Source organism: Mus caroli, unplaced genomic scaffold, assembly GCF_978045245.1.
Source record: "Mus caroli unplaced genomic scaffold, Mus_caroli_1 scaffold_2, whole genome shotgun sequence".
In the NCBI taxonomy this organism is placed as follows: Eukaryota; Metazoa; Chordata; class Mammalia; order Rodentia; family Muridae; genus Mus; species Mus caroli.
The window spans coordinates 154584453-154603298 of record NW_028227257.1 but is presented as its reverse complement, the minus strand read 5'-3'; the positions used below and the strand labels follow the sequence as shown (position 1 = coordinate 154603298).

At 51.6% G+C, this 18846-nt stretch overlaps 1 protein-coding gene across 3 annotated transcripts; it reads right to left on the bottom strand.

Moving 5' to 3' along the window:
- Positions 1-86: 86 nt before the first annotated feature.
- Snapc4 (small nuclear RNA activating complex polypeptide 4) lies at positions 87-17519 on the bottom strand. Of its 3 annotated transcripts, none has more exons than XM_029474415.2 (23): positions 17417-17519; positions 15531-15669; positions 15067-15113; positions 13908-14075; positions 13663-13788; positions 13235-13313; positions 12692-12773; positions 11866-11970; positions 11705-11777; positions 11233-11397; positions 10567-10714; positions 10223-10329; positions 9980-10074; positions 8012-8106; positions 7235-7314; positions 6459-6935; positions 5460-5724; positions 5050-5120; positions 4512-4622; positions 3729-3756; positions 1940-3360; positions 958-1112; positions 87-337 (listed from the first exon to the last, which is right to left on the bottom strand). In XM_029474415.2, exons 2-22 carry the CDS (start codon positions 15658-15660, stop codon positions 978-980), a joined length of 4008 nt encoding a protein of 1335 aa, XP_029330275.1. In that variant the 5' UTR covers positions 15661-15669; positions 17417-17519; the 3' UTR covers positions 87-337; positions 958-977. The 3 variants fall into 3 exon arrangements, with proteins under 3 accessions (XP_029330275.1, XP_029330274.1, XP_021005060.1); XM_029474414.2 differs by having other exon boundaries at positions 15531-15673; positions 17417-17516; XM_021149401.3 differs by having other exon boundaries at positions 958-1088; positions 15531-15673; positions 17417-17516.
- Between the last annotated feature and the right edge of the window lie 1327 nt (positions 17520-18846).

Below are 18846 nucleotides of genomic sequence, written 5' to 3'. Positions count from 1 at the left end.
TGAGAGGTTCCCAGAACTGGCAGACAATCACATCCCCAGTTGATGGTGGGCACCCAGCTCTAGACAAAACCACCAAAGGCTATACATTGCTTTTTAAGTGAAAATGAGGCATTTCCTTTATTCCTTCACACGGCCCCAAGTCTGTTAACAGTTAGCCTGTGATCACGTGGCCACTGCTATCACCACAGCCTGTAGGTTGCTACAGACAGCTCGGTCCTCAGCCTGTAGCTTTCTGGCCTCCCATCTTCTTGCTGAGGGTCGTGGCTGCTTCTGGGCAGGCTTGGGCCCTGCCTCTTGCCTGGTGAGAGCGGGACTCTGGACCCCCTGACACCTTGTCCTGAAACACAGGATACTCTTGATAGTGCCTGCCCCTCACCAGGCCCCAGACATCAGGACTGACCACACAGATGGGGCTGCTGAGCAGCAAGGACTGAGCTGGCACTGCACTGGGGACAGACAGCTCAGCTGATGGTGGTGGCTTCACAACTAGAATGCCCTGACCACCTCAGTCCCATCAGTTTCCTTGGTCACCTGCTGACCTGCACCCAGGGACCCAACAGTGAAAGCAACAAGGTAGAGCCTGGGATTTGTGGTCAGAGGAACTGCGGGTAATTATGCTCATGGGCTGCAAGTAGTGAACACCCCAAGACTCGCACTGAGCCAGCAGTGCCACCTCAGGAAAGCAGCCAGAGGGTGCTCTGAGAGCTGACAACCCAGGAAAGAAGGGGGAAAAAACCTCAGGCAAAGGGGAGGAGGGCCAAGGCCAAGAGGCACACTGGGCAACATGTCCTTCAGGTAGGGAAGGACAGAGGACAAGGAGCATCAAGTATCCTTATAGGCCCAGCCTTCAGACTTGGTGCCACATCCCTCAGGTGTTTCCAGAGCAGACTGAGGGAGCCCATATTCTAACCTCTGCCTCTCCCAGGTTGCATGGTGGCAGCCTCCCCAGGGACTCACCTTGCTGCTCAAAGCAACCTCTATCTCCGGGAATGCCGAGCACGTCGAGTCCTGAGCACGTCAAGGTCATCAAGGCCATCAGAAGCATTCAGGGGGGACAGAGCAGAAACCTCACCAGGACTTGGAGCTCTCTGACCAGGGGAGAAAAGGTGGCTCTAGCCAGGGTAGGGAATGGGAAAGGGAGGACTCAGAACAGCCCCCTCTATTGCCCCCACCCTAACATCAGGGACAGGCAGCTGCTAGGGTATGCTCCCCCAGGACAGAGCATGGGAGGAACCAGGTCCTAGCTTTCTGCAGTTTTGCCCTTTAGGTACGGTCTCCAACCATTAGTAATTCCATGATAGCCACCCTCTTACTCTCAAGTGCAGGCCAATGGAGGCTGAGACAAGAAAGTATCCTAGAGATTCCCAGGTCACCCTGGAACTAGGGCAGCACCACCAGGAAAGGAGTGACAGCTGTGGGAAGGCTCCACACACCTAATCTTTGCAAGGGAGGAGGCTTGGTAGGACTCCTTCGAAGTAGCCAGAGAAATGGGCCCACACATCTTGTCCCTAAGCTCCTATGGGAAACAGACTGGCTTGCCAGGCCAGCTCTCTGTGAACAAGAGATGTCTGAGAGGAACTCTGTACCCACAAGAGCAGGAACAAGGGCAACAGACCTACACTGTACCTACAGCCCACCCCAGGGTTATGTGTCAGGCCAGCCTCTCTACGTTGAGTTTAGGTGTGTGGTATGTGAGTAGGGTGGGGGTACGTCGTATTAGAAGGCTGCCTCCCTCTCCTGCTATATCCAGCCCAGGAGAGGCAACTTTTGCTAAGAAGCCCTTTCCCAACCAGGCAGATTGGACAAGCTTCCTCCTCCTTCAGGAACCCACAGCCTTCTCCCTTGTACAACTTCCACCTGCCCATCTCACCACTCCCAGCAGGCACTGCACGGACCTTTGCCTGTCACGGGAAGTGGGGCTGCAGTCCAGCATCCATACCTGTACAGGGTCTGGCGCTGCTGGGCTTGCTTGCACTCTGCAGGCCATGCAGTCCAGCTGTCTAGCCCTATCCTTGAGCTCCAGGTCACCAAGGTCTTCACTGTCACTCTCAGAAACCACAGCCACGTCTGGTGACAAGGTGGTGGGGACGCTGTTGGGGGGCAGTGTGGCCAGGAATGCAGGAAGGGAGAAGATAGCCAGGAAACGCGTCTTTAGCAGGAGGTAGGCTGGATTGTCCCGGAATCGCCTCTGTACCAGCTCCAGGGAAGCTTGTAGGGCTCCAGCCTTGGGATCAGGTTGGGCCCCAGCTGCCTGGCTGGCCACCAGAGAGGAAGCCTTCTGCTCTAAGTCCTGTTTATGGAGGAGGAGGCTGGACAATGCCCGCAAGCTGCACAGGGAAGGGGGATGATAGGGCATCCTGCTCCCCAGCGGGGGTACAAAAGCACCTTGGCACCCCTTCAGCCATGTGGCGATGGCTGCCTCACTTTCCTGGGAAAGGAGACTTAGGTCCAAAGCTGCCTTTTCAGGCCCAGGTGTGGGTGGTACTTCCTGGCCCTGAGGTCCCTTGGGTTCTGTGTCTAGACTGGCTGGAGGCTGTTCCAGAAAAGCAGGAGTCTTGGCAGGGGAAGGTAGCTGTTTTGCTTGTAGTCCTATGGTCTCAGGGGTCGTCACTGACTGGGGGAGGCCCACCACAGCTGGCACTTGGACAGAGAGCAACTTCTGAGTTGTGAGAACCCAGCTAATAGGCAGGCTGGACTTGGTTGCCAGGGGCTGTCCACTTGCTGGTGGCTGCACAGACAGCTGAGTGAGGCTGGGAGCGGCTCGAAGAATGGGCAGGACCTTAGGCAGGCTCTGCTTCTGGGATGTGGTAGAGGTCTGTCCTAGTGTACTCAGATGGCCGCCTGTGGGGACTTGCCCGGGGGCTAAGGCTAGGCTCCTAAAAGCAGCAGGGGCTGCAACCTGGGTCCCTTTGTGAGAAGGATTTAGGGAAATGGTTTGTAGGTTGGGGGGCTGCTTGTCTGTGGCTGAGATCCCACCCACCTGCCAGGAGCCAGAAGGACTTGAACTGACCATCACCGGCGCCACAGGTACAGAGAGTTCTACACTGGACGTTGCAGGGCCTACTACTGGGGAACCATGGGGGACTGGCAGCAGAGGGGGCTGGAGGATCACAGGTGAGGAGACCAGCAGCTGGCTGTTGAGACCAAGAGCCTGAGTGGCCTTCTTGGCATGGGACTCACGGAGCCGCTTCTCCCGAAGCAGCTCAGATACAGTCTTAGGCTTTGGCCGGAGGCCACGTGGGGCTGCTACAGGGACTTGGAAGGGGGTAGCCTCAGTCCTGCATGACCCCAGTCGTGGGCGCCCTTTGTGGCTGGCTCTCTTTGCAGTTTGCTCACCCGGCATGCTTGGAAGAAGGCAGCCTAAAGGAAGAGACAACCAGCTTGATGAGAGCTTCGGGTTCTGTGCCCAGGGACACCAGCACCCCTACATGTGAGGCTCCAGCTCACCTCATGGGCCCCCAACCCAAGGCACTCTGTTCACAGAGAGGGCAGCAATGCCAGAGCCAGCAACCCGACTATGAGAGACTGGCTTCTAAACCTCTAACATGCCTGGACCCTAATGTGACACAGCATAATCCCCTCAAACCCCCAGTGGCAGCCCAAAGGTAGCAGCCCAAGCAGGTTCAGGCCTTTCTAGCCTACTGTCAGGACCACTGGCTGTGTTGCTAAGGCTGTGGCTCAGATGCATGGCATGTCCCACCATGAGAGACAGAAGCGGCATATGGTACCTGTGCTGTTCTTGGCATTAGAGGATGCCTGTAAAGAGAAGAGTCAGACTATAGAACCTCTGCTGGATCTCACACTTCTTCCCACTCACCACCCAACTCTGGGGGCCTCCCCTCAGCTCAGGGGTCCTGGGAGAGGACAGCTGCTGCTCTAGGCTTTCTATACAGCCCCACTAAAGCTACCTGGCCACAGCTTATCAGGTCGTCACCAAACAGTGTGGGGTTGGGGCTATGGGAACCAGAGTTCTATTTTAGTTCACTGTCTCCCCAGGTGACAGGACTCCAAGGTGATGCCTCTCCCAAACTAAGCCCATGAGTTTGTTTTCTAGAACAGACGGTATTAGTGACTTGCAGAGACCAGGGCTTGTGCCAGCCAGCCCACCTGCCCACCCACAGCCTATCTTGCACCTGCCTCAGGTTCTAATCAGGCCTCCTCCCATGGGGCTGCTTACACAGCAGACTCTATGAGAAACTATGGCAGGGCTGTTCTCAGGGAGAGCCACACTTTTCTATGGAAATGTCTAAGAACTGCCTCCCCTGGCCCCCAAGGGAAAAGTTGAGATACTGAACCCGGGCCAGTCTGGGCCAGGGATGGGCAGTACTTATTTTTACTTCTTTTTTGAGGAAGGGGCTCATGTGGCTTTGGCTGGCTTGAAGCTTGCTATGTAGACTAGGTTGATTTTGAACTCATGGAGATCTGCCTGTTTCTGCCATCCAAGTACTGGGATTAAAAGCACATACTACCACACACAATTGTCCTCACTTCTTGTTGTCAGTGTATGTTACCTGCGGGAGATGCGGCTGGGTGTTCTGGGTGCCAGACTGGAGCAGTGCAGGTGGCTGGCTTTTCCTCTCTCGAACCACCTCCATGCAGCCCGCAGTATCAATCTGCAATAGCTGAGAGACCTGAGAATAAGTGCTTCCCTGCTCCAGCCTGCACTGGGCCAGGCCCGTCAAGCAGATGGAAAACAGCCCTGATAATGGAGCAGCTGTTTCAGGAGCAGACTCCTAAAGGGAGGTCATGACAGTTTCAGAGCCCACAGCCTGGACTTGGGTTCCATGTTGCTGTCCCTTCTTCCAATGAGGAAGACCCTGCTCCAAGCCTGCCTCCTCATCTTAGACCTGGGTCTGGGTGCTAACTTCTTTTCTAAGTCACTGTTTAACTCAAAAGATGGCAAATGCTGAAGAGCCAAAGGTCCCTTTCACGTCGTCAGCTGAACTGTAGGCTAGGAAGCCGAAGTGACTCTCATGTGTGAACCCACTGCGAGTCTCCTATTGTCACAGAAGACTAGAGCAAAGCAGGCAGCACTATGCGGGGGCTTACCTGAATGAGCAGTGTGAATACCGGAGTGCTGGCCAGGCGGGCACACTCTAACTGCATCCGGATGCTGTCAGCTAGAGGACAAGGGAAAAGGGGCTCGTTTTGAAGTTCCCCCTGAAAAGGAACCCCAAGAGAGAGGAAGGCAGAGCAGCCTTAGAGCTCCACACTACCTCAAAAAGCAGAAGGTATGACCCCAAATCTCACCATCACCCCAAATCTGGCTGCCCTTTGTTTCACAATGGCAGGTAGAGTGGCCTAACTGCTCATGCTCAAACTCTTCAGGGATAGTCCTGCCTGTCCCTCACAGACCTGCCCTCCCAAGGACCCCTTCAGGATACTCTGCTATGGATCAAGGAGTGGCACTTGCTCCCACCCTGGCTCCAGGAAGTTCTCCAAAGTGCTCTGGGCAGTACCTTTAGTCTGTTCGGTTGCAGGTCTCCGGGGAGCTTGTGTGCAGGCCAGGTTGATGTCACCCACCCAGGGTATCACAGCCAGCAAAAGCCTGTGCCTAAGGAGCCTGCGATGTAGAGCCTGTCTCTTGCGTCTCTGCTTATTCTGGTAAGTTCCATGCCATAGCTGCCGCAGATGGGGTCCAGCCGTATTGTTGCCAGGGTCAGCCCCTGAGCGTGAATTAGGGAGGAGTGGCTGCCTCGGTCTTCCCTTCATCAGTGTGTGGCTCTGGGTGGTTGGACGAGTCCTGATTAGCCTCGGCATGTTCTCTAGGGGCACCTTCAACACATGCTGTATATCAAGAGGATCTGGTACAGGCCTGCCACTGTGCAGCTTTAACGCCTCCTTGTAAGAACACCATTTGCTATTTGGGAAAGTTCTCTGTGGTAAGGCTAATGTGGCCTTAAAATAGGGCCCGTCTTAGCGCCCTCTCTAAAAGACAGATGCTCTGGCCCACATGGCAGGCAGTACCATGGCTGAGATGACTGCATTGTCCCTCCAGCAATACCCAGTGCAGAGCAGCAGAGCAGCCTGTACAGTCCAAAAGGCTGCTCCAGCCACTGCCAGAGCTACATCTGACTGGCCTCAGGCCCAGCTCTGAGGACAGAGGGGGACAGGTCAATGCACAGCCAGCCAAGTTGGATTGACACTACCCAAGGACACCTCCACAACGCATGGCAGTTGAGGGTGGGGAACTGCCCACTATCCAAGTGCCCTGGTGCAGAAGTCCTTACAATCTTTAAAGCAAATGACTTGGGGACAATGGAGGCTGCAGCTCCTATGAAGGCCACTGCTACCGCACAGCTCTGAAACCAGTCCTAAGCAACAATTCTAGTGAATAAAGGGACAAGGCTTTTGCCAGGTCAGAAACCAAACTGCCACACTGTCCAGAGTGACAGCCACAGTGACCACTAAGAGCACAGAGCACACACTATTCCCCTTGCTCACATTCTAGGACCTACCTTGCAGGCTGGATCCTTCAAACTTGCTGAGTGAGTGTCTGAGAAGTGTAGGAACCGGTCTCCTCTTGGAACAGTGCTGTGGGTCTCAGAGGGCACATGCAGCTGGTTTTTCTCAGCAGCAGAGACGGTGGTAGAACCTTCCTTGTGGTGATTTTGAGAGGCATCCTGAGTGCAGCAGGAGACAGCAGGGTGTTGTGGGTAGCACCCTGTCCCTTCTCTCTGTGACTGGCTGGTGATCAGCCTGGTAGGAACCCACAGGTCAATGTCTGGCACTCTGTACTGTTGAGAAGTCAGTGCTCTACTGCTCTCCAGAGACTCCTCCAGCTCCACATCTGAGTCTTCACTGTCGCTGCTGCTGCTGCTACCACTGCCGCTGCCACTGCCATAGTCTTCACTGGCGCTGCTGCTGTCGCTAGAGCTCCACTGGCTACTGTGACGGGGCCTCTGCCCTCTCTTCCTCTGCAGATGCTGTTTCTTCTGAGGGGAGGAATAGGCTGCCTCAGGTCTCAGATACCCAGGCATATAGGTAACAGAGAAACAGGACACCCTATGGAGAGGTCCCTAAGGAAGAACACTTCCAGGAACAGAGCACACTGGGGCTGAGGTATGCTTTCCCTCTGTCCTTGGCCTCCTGTTAAGGGCACGCAAGGGCCAGAATCTTTGCACTCTCTTCCCATCCCACAACACCTCATCTCGCCCAAGCACTCTTACAGGTTATGGGGTTTTTCGCTGAGCTCAAGGAAAGCATACACACAGAAAGCAAACAAATGTCTCACCCTGGCCAAGATCTTCCACTTGCTCAGACACTGGGAGCCTGACCGATGGGGCAATTCAGAAGCTATTCTTGCCCAGTGACCTGCAAAAACAGCCACAGTAGACCAGCCTCTAGGACAGAGGCTACGTCATCAGGAGGGGCTTCCCTCATGTGCTTGGTGAGAGGATCTGTGTTTGTCAGCATGCGAATCTCAAGGCTGACCAGGCCCTGAGGAAGGTCTGGCACATACAGGTCGGAAGAGAAAGTCACTGCAGGCCCTGTGCATCTGATGCACTTAGGCTCTAAAGAGACCTCACCAACTCTTTGTGCCTAGTGCTGCAGAGGGACACATGCACATTGCAGTTCTCGGGCAGTGTGACAACGGGTGAAAAACACTCTTGTGTTCTGCAAGTCAATACAGCAAATGCAAGTCACAAAAGATCTGACTGAAGCTGCACACAGTTATGCGTGCGAATGTGGGCTTGCATCGGCCTCCTGAGTGCCAGGAGTAAAGGCCCTGCACCACTTCATCTGGCTTCCCCATGTTCTGTTGTGAATATCTATTCATTTGTAATGAGAGCATGAGGTTGGGGCTTGGAGGCATGCTTGCCTAGCTGGAGTGAGGTCCTGAATTCCAGCCCCATGCCCACCCCTAAAAGAGAACAGCATTTGCAACTGGGAAGGCTGAGGATGAGGCAGAAACTGATTTGAGGACAGCCTGGAATCCAGAAGATGGGCTGCAAGAATTCCCAGTATGATCAGAGTCAGCAGCAGCAGGTAACACTGTCCGACAACTCACCAACGCCATATTTCTCTATTAGCTGGATCAGCTGTTGCTCTTCTTTTGCGTTCCACCGTCCCTTTTTCAAGCTGAAATGTAATCTTCTGATGTAGCTGGAAATGTGTGGGAACAGAGGGACACTTTAGGTGCTAAGACCCCTTCACTGCTCTCTGGCTTTCTCAGTGATTTCTTAGGACAATACCACAACAAGCAAAAGCAAAAGCAAAAACCAAACCAAAACAAGACAAGATGGAATTCATCAAATTTTAGCCCTGGCTGTCCTGGAACTCACTTTGTAGACCAGGCTGGCCTCGAACTCAGAAATCCGCCTGCCTCTGCCTCCCAAGTGCTGGGATTAAAGGTGTGCGCCACCACTGCCTGGCCAAAAATGATTTTGAGACAGGGTTTCTCTGTGTAGCTCTGTCTGTCCTGAAACTTGCTCTGTAGACCAGGGTGGCTTACAGAGATCCTCCTGCCTCTGCTTCCTAAATGCTGGGATTAGTCATGAGCCACTACTGCCCAGAACATTTTAAGAATTTTATGCTTTAAGGCAGTGGTTCTCAACCTTCCTAATGCCGTGACCCTTTAATACAGTTCTTCATGTTGTGGTGACTCCCAACCATAACGCTATTTTTATTGCTACTTCATAACTAATTTCGCTACTGTTATGAATTGTAATATAATTATCTGTGTTTCTGATGGTCTCAGGCAACCCCTATGAAAGGTTCATTCAACATCCTCCCTACCAAGGGTCTGAGACCCACACGTTGAGAACCCCTGCTTTAAGGCGCCTTGTGAAGAAGGGAGAGAAGAGCCATTGATTAGAGTGTTTGCAAATCCTGCATCTGACTAGGGACTTGCATTTTGAACATGTAAAAGCCAGTTATCCAAAGACAGGTAATTTAAACCTAGGAAGGGACTTGACAGATGATTTTCCAAAGAGATGCACACATGTAAGAAGCCAGCAGGTACAAGCAATTGTACACACAGCCATGAGGGGCTACTGTGAGACAGCTGTGTCAAAGTCCATTCCACAAACACGTGGAAGGCTTCAGCCACAAGCCTCACATGCTGCTTGTGGGAGCACAATATAGAGACATTTTGCACAGAGTCTGACAGTTCCTCCAAAGGCCAAGCACAAGAGTCACCGACCCAAAGACACTCTTGAGAGAAATGAGCATGTCTTGATAAATATTTGACCAAATGTTCAGAATGTTCTCAAGGCGCCAAATGTATCACACAGCACTTATCAGGACCTTCCCTGCAAATGCCAGACTCCGACTTTGTACCCACACTCCAACTTTGTACCCCACTCTCTGACTTTGTACCCCACACTTTCTTCCTGACAATGAAGGATGTTCTATCAACATTCTTGTCTAATATACAAGCTCCTGGGATGTTTGGGACATGTGAGTTTTGCAGGTACAGACTATACTGCCCCAGCACAATGCTGTTGCATGCTCTGGTTTTTCTGGAGGCTGTGATCTGTGCCCCAGGAATACTTGTTAGTGTGTGTGTTTTAAAACAATTCCCCTACATGTGCGAAATATTTCACTGTGGTTTTGATTTGCAGTCCTGAAATAAGTGACTGAGCATCTTCTCATGGGCCTTCTGGTTACTTTGTGCATCTCTGGAGACAAGTTTGTTGAAAACCTTTGCCTGTTTTGAATGGGATTCTGCAGGGCTGCTGAGTGTAGGTAAACTAAAATACATCTGAACAAACCACTGAAAGAAAATGGGGAGAAAAGGAGAGACCCTCTCTGCTGGGGACCTTCCCACCAGCAAGGTGGGAGGACATGTGCATGAGTCATCACTAGTACTTGACTACTTGTGGACAACAGAAATATCAAAGTACTGCTTCCTAACAGTGCCAACCCCAGTTTGAAAAGCCCCTGTGGGCATATAACTTTGGCCCACTGTCACCTAGCCTGCCTACAGAAGTGTGACCCAAGCAAGTCGCTCCTTCAGCCAGTGCGGGCAACTCACCGGTCTCTGCATTGGGCATCGCTCCTACCTGGCACCTCTTCCCGGATTTTAAACCAGTCCTGCGCCCCATACTTGGCAACAGCTTGAAGCAATTTCTGCAGGAAAGAAGCAAACAGAAAGAAGCTCCACGGGATAGCCACACCCTTCCCACCCTGGGGCCTCTCAGCTAAGGAGGGCATATGATTGCACCCAGGGAACCAGTCAAACTTCCTGGGAACAGTTTTCTCTGGGTGCCAAACTTACAGCATCTTCCTCTGGGGCCCAGAATCCCCTTTTCAGGCTGGGATCTAAGCTCTTGGTCCAACGGTAGATCAGCTGCATGGAGTCTCTCCCTTCCATGAAGTAGACGACTGGGGACAGAGAAGACTGGGATTTATCTGTCCTATCGAGGCAATAAGCAGGGACAGGGGTCCTCCCAGAAGCTACAGAGAAGAGTTACTCTGTCACTAGGGTCCCCTCCCACTTCTCCCTAGTATAACTGTAAACTCTTCTGCAAGTCTCTGCTTCCAGGCACCTAGGGCCTCAGGCCACTAGGGCTCGGAGCAGCTCAATGAACGGAAAGATGCTATTGGATGTGGTGGGCTTACTCTTGCGGTATGGGATATGGTTCCCAACTCGCATCTCTTGGACCAGCTGGGTGAGCATGTGGTCTTCCTCCTCTGTCCACTCCTTGCGTTTCAGGGTTTTATTGTACTGCTGGAATTTCTGCAGGCACTGAAAGGCACTGCGGCTTGTCTTCCCAAGGACAGAGAGAAACAAGCGGGCGTTATTGGGCTTCACCCTGCATGTGCAGAAATACCCAGCACAGCCTTGCAGGAGACCCAAGTGCTTCCAGAAGATAGGTGGGCCTGAGCCACAGGCAGCGAGCGCTCTATACAACAGAACTCTCCTGCCTCCTCCAGGCTCTTACCAGGTGATAGTTTGCTAGACCATGGTTGGGACCCAGGACAGGAGCAGCTAAGAGAGGACTCTATGGCTTATAGAAAGAAAACTTGGCCATAGACAGCTCTGGTGTTAATCCCAGCCCAATCCCAAAGCAGGAGAGGTGCCAAGAGTTTGAGGTAAATGGTGATATTTTCACAGACATAATGAAATTTAAAGTTAAAATGATGAAAGAGACAACTTTCTTTAAAAGCACAATTTACCAAACAATTCCTAATGCCTGCTGTGTGTACCACACTACACAGCATGAGACTGACCCAGCAGCCCATGTCCTCCCACCCTTCTAAGGTCTCCCAAGTCCTAGTCTTTACCCCAAGTTCCTCTGCAACCAAATGCCACTCCAGGTGGCCATGTGTGGCAGCGATGGCCTTCAGCCTCTCTACTTCTTCCGTGCTCCATTCCTGCTTACTGATGCTTGGATGCTCAGAACTCTGCCAGAACTTCCGGATCTCCTCTGCACTGCGGGCTCCTTCAAACTACACCCAGGAGAACAAAGCCTTCAGAGGGGCTGCTGATGCCAAGACAGAGCTCCTGGCCTGATTGTCACTGTCTGCCAGTGGCTTCAGTGGCCATGAAGACTGCCTATCTCAGGAGTGGGACCCTGGCAGCTGGGCAAGAGTCCCATGGAGTCCTTTGCCACCTCCAACTCCCAGGCATCTTTGGACTGGAGGCTTCACAGTGGGTTAAGGTACAAGGGACAGTGAGGCTTCCCCACCTAGATCCCATCACACTCGGCTTACAAGCACTACTATAGCAGTGGGCACCCAGGTCTTCCTCACTTACGTTAATATTGGAAATCTTCTCCCAGTCGTGGCTGTCTAGCCGGTTCCCCAACAACGCTTCCTCTGGGAGCTGGCTAAAGCAAAGGACAAGGAGCTGGTATCATGCAAGGCCTGCAGCTCTTCCCAGGCAGGACCAGGCAGGACCAGGCAGCCCCAGCTTACTTGATGTCCTGAATCTCCTTCTCTGCTTCCTTAATCTGCTTCTCCAGGGCCTGCCTTTCCAACTCACTGGAGACTCGGCTCTGTTTTCCGTGTAAGTACTCCAGCCTGCAAGGCGGGTAGAGTGGGGGAGAGTTGTGAGTGGGATGCACTGTGTAAGCGGAGGCTCTGCTCTCTGAGCTGCTCTTGTTCAAGCCTCACAGCTCAGTGTTGGAAAGCCTGCTCAGAAATGTGCTCTCTCTCCTGCTTTGATCCCTTACCACCAAGGAAGATCTGGCACAACCTCTGGGGTGCTCTTACCACCAGAATGGCAGCATCAGGGCAGGAGTTGCCAAGTTGTTTACACTGGCAGGTGGTAGCTGCTTGTATCTCAAAGAGTCTGGACCCACTGCCAATTCTTATCTTCCAGGATACAGTCATCTCAGGCAATCTCGACTTAGTTTTGCAGCTAAACAGAACTGTCTTGGAGGGAAGAACTGGCTCTCTTACACTTCAGGAAAACTGCCATTCCCACCATCAATATTGAGCACCAATGCTGTCAATACCAGAGCTAATGTGCTGGGCCTGAGGGTACTAGCCACCTCTGGTCTTGTGTGTTCAATATTGATGGTGGCAATCTATCAAAACAACAATGCTCCTCCCTGTGTACTCCCACTAGGCACCACATGATATCCTTTGGTCATGTGATATATACCCATCAATGGACACTGACATCACAGTGCTGACAGAGCAGCGAGAGGCAGAGCATGCCAGGATGAACCTCACCAGCCCCACAGCTGCCTGGCTTTTCACCACGGGGAAGGCTATGATGACCTGTTTCCAGACTCACTTCAGCAATTTGGGCTGAAGCAGACGTTGTAGGCGGTCACTCACTACAGACTTCCTGAGCAAGGCTTTCTCCCAGTGCTTCCCTGAGGAGGAAGAGATAGCAATGTGATGTCAGAAAGTTTTGCTTGCTTCACGGACATACATGTCCACTGAATCCTCTCTACAACTCGAGCCTACCTGCTGCCCCCTGCTGCGGAAAGGTAGTGGCTACGTCTCTGAATGCCAGTAGGGTGGCTAGCCAGAATCCCTTCCAGCCCAGGAATCCATCTTCCACCCAAAAGCTAGCTCAGGGTATCCTTTCAGGGTTAGGTGTTCTGAGAATAGCTAGAGCTGGGAAGGCTAGACTCAGCCTGAACCCACTCAACACTGAAGAGGGAAAGTATCAAGTGGACAGCCCCAGTGATAAAGTCCTGAAGGAGTCCATGACGCCATAAGGATAGGCGAGAATTACAGCATCTGCCTAGAAGAGGCCAGGCTATGGGGATGCCCTCTGTGGTTTCCATGGTTGGAGGACACCCATCCAAAGGCCTGCCTAGACTCTTACACTTGGTCACCAAGAGCTGTTCAAAGGCCTTGATTCCCTGGGTAGCCTTCTCCCGTGTTTCTTCGTTGGCAGGAGGCCCCTGTCAGAGTGTACAGTGTTATAACATGACACACCAACCACACTCACCCTCCAGGGTACCTATGGAGACTCAGAATCTTCCCTCCAGCCTCCTCATGTACTGCCCAGATGGAGGGCCAAGCCCAAGACTTCTGTACTACAAGCTTTCTACTGATTGAAAAGCTCTGGACATGACCCACCCAGTACAAGGAAGTGGCCTGAGACTCCAGGAAGATGCAGGCACACAAGGGCATCAGCAGTTTGAGATTTAGAATATTGACTTCCTAAATGCTGTGATTCTTTTAGGGAACACACCAGTACTCATGGAGAAGAGACACTCGACCAACCTGAGAGCCTTCATTACTACTCACCACTCCAGTAACCTTGTCCTTGAAGTATGGCTTCAGGAAGTGGCCTATGTACATGTATGAGGGCAGACTTCTGCCATCCTTCACCTTGGGGCATTTGGTCCCAGACAGATCAAACAGGATCTCCTCCTGGGACAAAAGCAAGGCCATCAGTGGGCCAGGTGGGTGAGCAGATTCACTCTGAACTTGATCCTGTGGGGCACTGAGTGTCATGAGGGGTTATACAGGTGTTGAGTAGGCCATCTTACCTGCTGCTCCTGGTTCTGGGCTAGCAACTGGCTAACCTCTGCTAGCTTTTCCCGGATCACCTCCTGGTAGACCATATTTAGCTGCAGACAGGTCTCGGGGTCTTCAGGGAGAGCTTTGTCCTTGGGGTCCTCCTCATCATTGCTGCCCTCACTCGACCCTTCCTCTTCCTAGTTAGGAGCCAGAAATGGAGCAGGAAGAACAAGACACAGGCAGCCCTCTCCTTGTTGCCACGCTCAAGCCTAAGCCCATGAGAGGGATCTGAGGAAGCCCTAGTATACACCCACTGAGTGTGGAACCACACTGGAAGGAGGGAGAAGTTATACAGAGCCCATCATCCTCAAGCTAGAGAGTGGGCACTTTCCAAACCAACATGAGATCTGCTTGTAAAATGTATGCTGGGGTTGGGAGTTGGTATACCATAGCAGGCAGCTTCCATTTTTTTTATAACAGACATCTCTTTGGAGCCTGAACTTCACAGCAAGTTTGTGTCCCCATCCTGAACACCTCAAGTGTCAGATCTCAGCAAGGAAATTCCCTGAATAGCAATCAGGGACAAACCCCCAAGAATGCCAAATGTCCAACGACCCCAGAGCTGTGTTAGTCTACTGAGCAGACACATGGTCTTTAAACGCTAACGGGACTCCGTACTTGCTTGTTTGGCGAGGAAGTAAGCAAAACGAACAAAGCATGGCTAGCAACACTGGCATGACTAACCTCTGCCAGATGCTTTCCTAAGCCATCCATGATGACTACCATCTAGAAAGGGAAACAGAGGCACAGAGGCTGAGCTGCGAAGCAGGTCCCAGGTAGGCTGCCTCTCACATCTGATGTTTTGACTGTGAGCTCAGGAAAAGCCAGCAGCTATAGTCACCAGTCTGTTAGAGTGGTTACTTCACTTCTATGGATAAACTTTAGTTTTGATAAGTGTTCAGGGGTATAGCTTAGTGGTAGAGTGTGAGCCTAGTGTGAATGAGACCCTGGGTTCCATCTCTAGCACCATAAAAAGAAGTAAACACTTTTGCGATGCCTTATTTTCACAGTAAGTAAGCATTAATTGTAGAAAATCCCACAGGCACGCAAAAAAATGTCCTCTTAGGCCAGTTTGGAAAGTAGTTAACAGGTATGACCCAGCAGCCCGGCCTGGTAAGTAACAATTACCAAGATGGGGGCACCAGCAGTTTCCAAGTCCTCATCAGGCAGGGAATCTGTAAGAAACACAAGCACACTCTATTGGAGTGGGAGCAAGAGTATGCTGTAGACAAAAAGGAACACTTTTAACAGGGTCTCACTGGAGTGCTCAGGGATGAAATTCTGTGTATCTGGGCCATGGAGACTATTCAAGTGGATAGGCTGAGCTCTGGGTCCTCTTCTCCCCACCAGGATTCGCCATTGCTTAGAGGGTCCCAGGCTAGATGGCAGCAGGGGTGGTTATACACAAATAGTCAGCAGCCCTGACAGCTAAGACTAAGAAACTGAAACAAACTTTCTTACTGAGGTGAAAGCAGAAGACAGTTTGGGCAAGAAACAGAGTCTGACCATGGAACAGTCCACAGCCTAATTTAGCTAAAGGGTGCACACAGCTGTTCCAGCCATGCCGTGCTAGGCCAGGTTCATGGGCACACCTGCTTCAGAGTCTGAACTGAGACTGGATTCAGAGACTTCAAAGTGGACGCTGGAGGATCCAGGATACAAAATCCTTTCAAGCTCCTGGATCTCCTGGGTTATTTTCTCTCGTTCGGCGTCTACGTCCATGGCTTCGGCCTGCCTTCAGAATGTTAGAAAACATGAGAAACTGAGTGTGCCTGGGTCTCGTTCTCTTTCACGCACACACTTGCTGGAGGTGGCAAGAGCCTGTTCAAATGCAGACAATAGACTATCCAGATGGCAATCAGCTTGGGGTTAAAGTCCCACAAGTTATGACACTCTTTTCACACCCAGGACTTCTGCTCTTGACTCAACACCTAGAAATGACCCTACTCTCCCTGAGGCCACCAGCACAGGTGCCACCAGCACAGGTAAAAACACTTGTCTCTGTGCCCCAAGGTGCCCAGTTGGTCACCAAGTACAGAAAGTGCAGAGCAACAGACATTCACCCCCTGTGATCCAAACCTATAAACAGAGGTGTAGGTGCCCCGCTCTACACAGTGCTGACTGGCTAGCCGTCAGAGTAAGGCTTAGCTTACTCCATGACCTATCTCTTCAGAACACTACCTGGCATGCGGTGTTGTCTGACACTGAACAAGTGCCTGCTAAAGTACAAAGGAGGCTTTTCTCTGGTACACTGTAAGCAAAGTCTGAGGGCAAAGGAAATTTGGAAGAGAAGTGTGAAAGATGATTCTAGAAAACACAAGCTCAGGTGGGTGAGATGGCGCACCATATAAAGGCACTTGCTACCAGGCCTAAGGACCTGAATTCAGGACCAGTAATCAATGGTGAAGAGACCCTACTCCAGCTTTCTCTCAGACCTCCCCCACTATGGCACACCTACCTACACACAAGGAAATTAACAAGTATAATAACTGTAAAAAGCTGGGTGTAGAAGTTGGGTATAGTGACACACGCCTTTAATCCCAGGAATCAGGAGGCAGAGGCAGGGGGATCTCTGAGTTTGAGGCCAGCTTGGTCTACAGAGTGAGTTCCAGGTCAGCCAGGGCTATACAGAGAAACCCTGTCTCGAACCCCCCCCCAAAAAAAAACCCCAAAAAACCAAAATAAAGAAACAAAGAGCTGAGTGTGGTGGCACATAATTTAAATCCCAGCACTTGGGGGGCATAACTAAGTGGATCTCTGCATTTCAGACCATTAGTGAGATACTGTTTCAAACAAAATTATCAAACACATTTTCACACCCAAAGCCAGAAATGAAGAAAAACATCCTGTTTGACTTCTTCCTACTAAGTTGTCGACAGCAGTCTTAACTGACTACAACACAACAAAACAAAGCAATCCCCTTCAACGATACTCCAATTACTTATACAGGGAACGTTTGTCAACCAACTTGGCTAGAAACAGCAGGATCTGCAGAAGTAGCAATAATCACTGCCACTGGATGCTTGGCTACCAACGAAAGAGTAAAGTGTGTTTTGAGGCAGCAGCAATTCCATCTCCTCCCACAGCATCACCCACATAAAGGAAGAAAAAGTCACGTTTTCAAGTCCTGAGCTGAGAGCCACGGCCCGCCTTTAATGACATCAGAGACACTTTGCTGCCTGTCCCTTCTAAGGCCTAACCGGGCAAGGCAGTTGGGGTCCAATGCACCCTTGGTGGCTGGATTGGATAAGCCAGGGGTGGCCGGTGGTGCTGCAGCGCATGCAACGGGTTAGAGCAGCGGTTCGGAGCACAGCACCGTTGCAAATCCGGTCCTGCATCTCACCAGCTAGGGGACCTCGGCTGGGCTCCGGACGCGGGCTCTCCACTCCAGCAATGTCGTGGCCACGCCACGCCTCGGTTTCCCCGTGCTGGCTGCCCTGCCCCTCCTGGACACAACGCCTGCTACCTGCCGCCTCACCTTCTAGGCCTCCCTTCCAAACTTCACAGCCGGCATCGTCGCCCGGGCGACCACACGCAGATCATGCTTCTAGCAGTCGCGGAAGTCAGTAGGCTTGCACCGGAAGTCCCACCCAGGCTGCGGCGCAGGGCATGCTAGGAGGTGTGCTGGGGGGGGCGGGGCCCTAGCGAGGCGTTCATCTTTCTCCAGGTTCCCTGGGTTATGTACTTAGTTCCTAGTGTTCTGGGTTTGGATGAATGATCAGTGTGTCGTTAAGTACTTTCCCGTGTGTGGCGTCCTCGGAGCCCACAACCTGGGACCGCCAGAAATGGACATTCATTCACTGAGGATTATTCTGCCTGGCCAACACATCACAGAGCTGCTGGCTAAGTAGGGGGTGGGGGTCGGTCTCACTCTTATGAAACAAAATACCAATAATTATCCATTATTAATTTTTTGTTTGCTTGTTTTTTCGAGACAGGGTTTCTCTGTATAGCCCAGGCTGACCTGGAACTCACTTTGTAGACCAGGCTGGCCTTGAACTCAGAAATCCTCCTGCCTCTGCCTCTCCAGTGCTGGGATTAAAGGCGTGTGCCACCATGCCCGGTTCATTATTAATTCTTTTTTTTTTTTTAAAGATTTATTTATTATATGTAAGTACACTGTAGCTGTCTTCAGACACTCCAGAAGAGGGCGCCAGATCTCGTTACGGATGGTTGTGAGCCACCATGTGGTTGCTGGGATTTGAACTCTGGACCTTCGGAAGAGCAGTCGGGTGCTCTTACCCACTGAGCCATCTCACCAGCCCCCCATTATTAATTCTTAACAGCTTCCTTAATTCTACTCTCCCTAGGCAGCTGGGTCCTCCTAGTGCCTAATAATGCTTGTGAGTAGGAGAAGCATGGCAGTGGCTTGAGGCTCAAGGCTGGTGAAAACCAAGCCTAGCGACTGGCCAGTTTGTGGGACCTGGGAAAGGCCTTGGTCTTATGGAGAACTGACTACAAGCTAGAAGTCACCTGCAACACTACTGGAGTGGGTACAGAGTCATGAAATCAAAGAGTGATAGTGCATCCCTTTAATCCAACATTCAGGAAGCAGAGGTAGGCATAACTCTGTGAGTTCAAATCCAGCCTGATAGACAACAAAGCAAGTTTCAGAACTATATAGACACTGTCTCAAAGAAGAAAATAAGAGTCATATCAAGTCTGGCCCAGAGTTGGGTTTGGCCAGAGTGAGTCTGGGGCATTAAAGGAAACCTGTAGGTTCCTGGTGTAGGACCTTTTTGTGTGGGGCAAGCCTGGTACAAACTATCAGGCAAATTTCCCAAGGGTACTGTTGTTTCTTGAGACAGAGTCTATGTAGAACAGACTGATTTAGAACTGTCTTTGTTCCATGGTACTTTGAATAAAGGCATGTACCACCATTCTCTATGGTGCTTGTACAACTTTAAT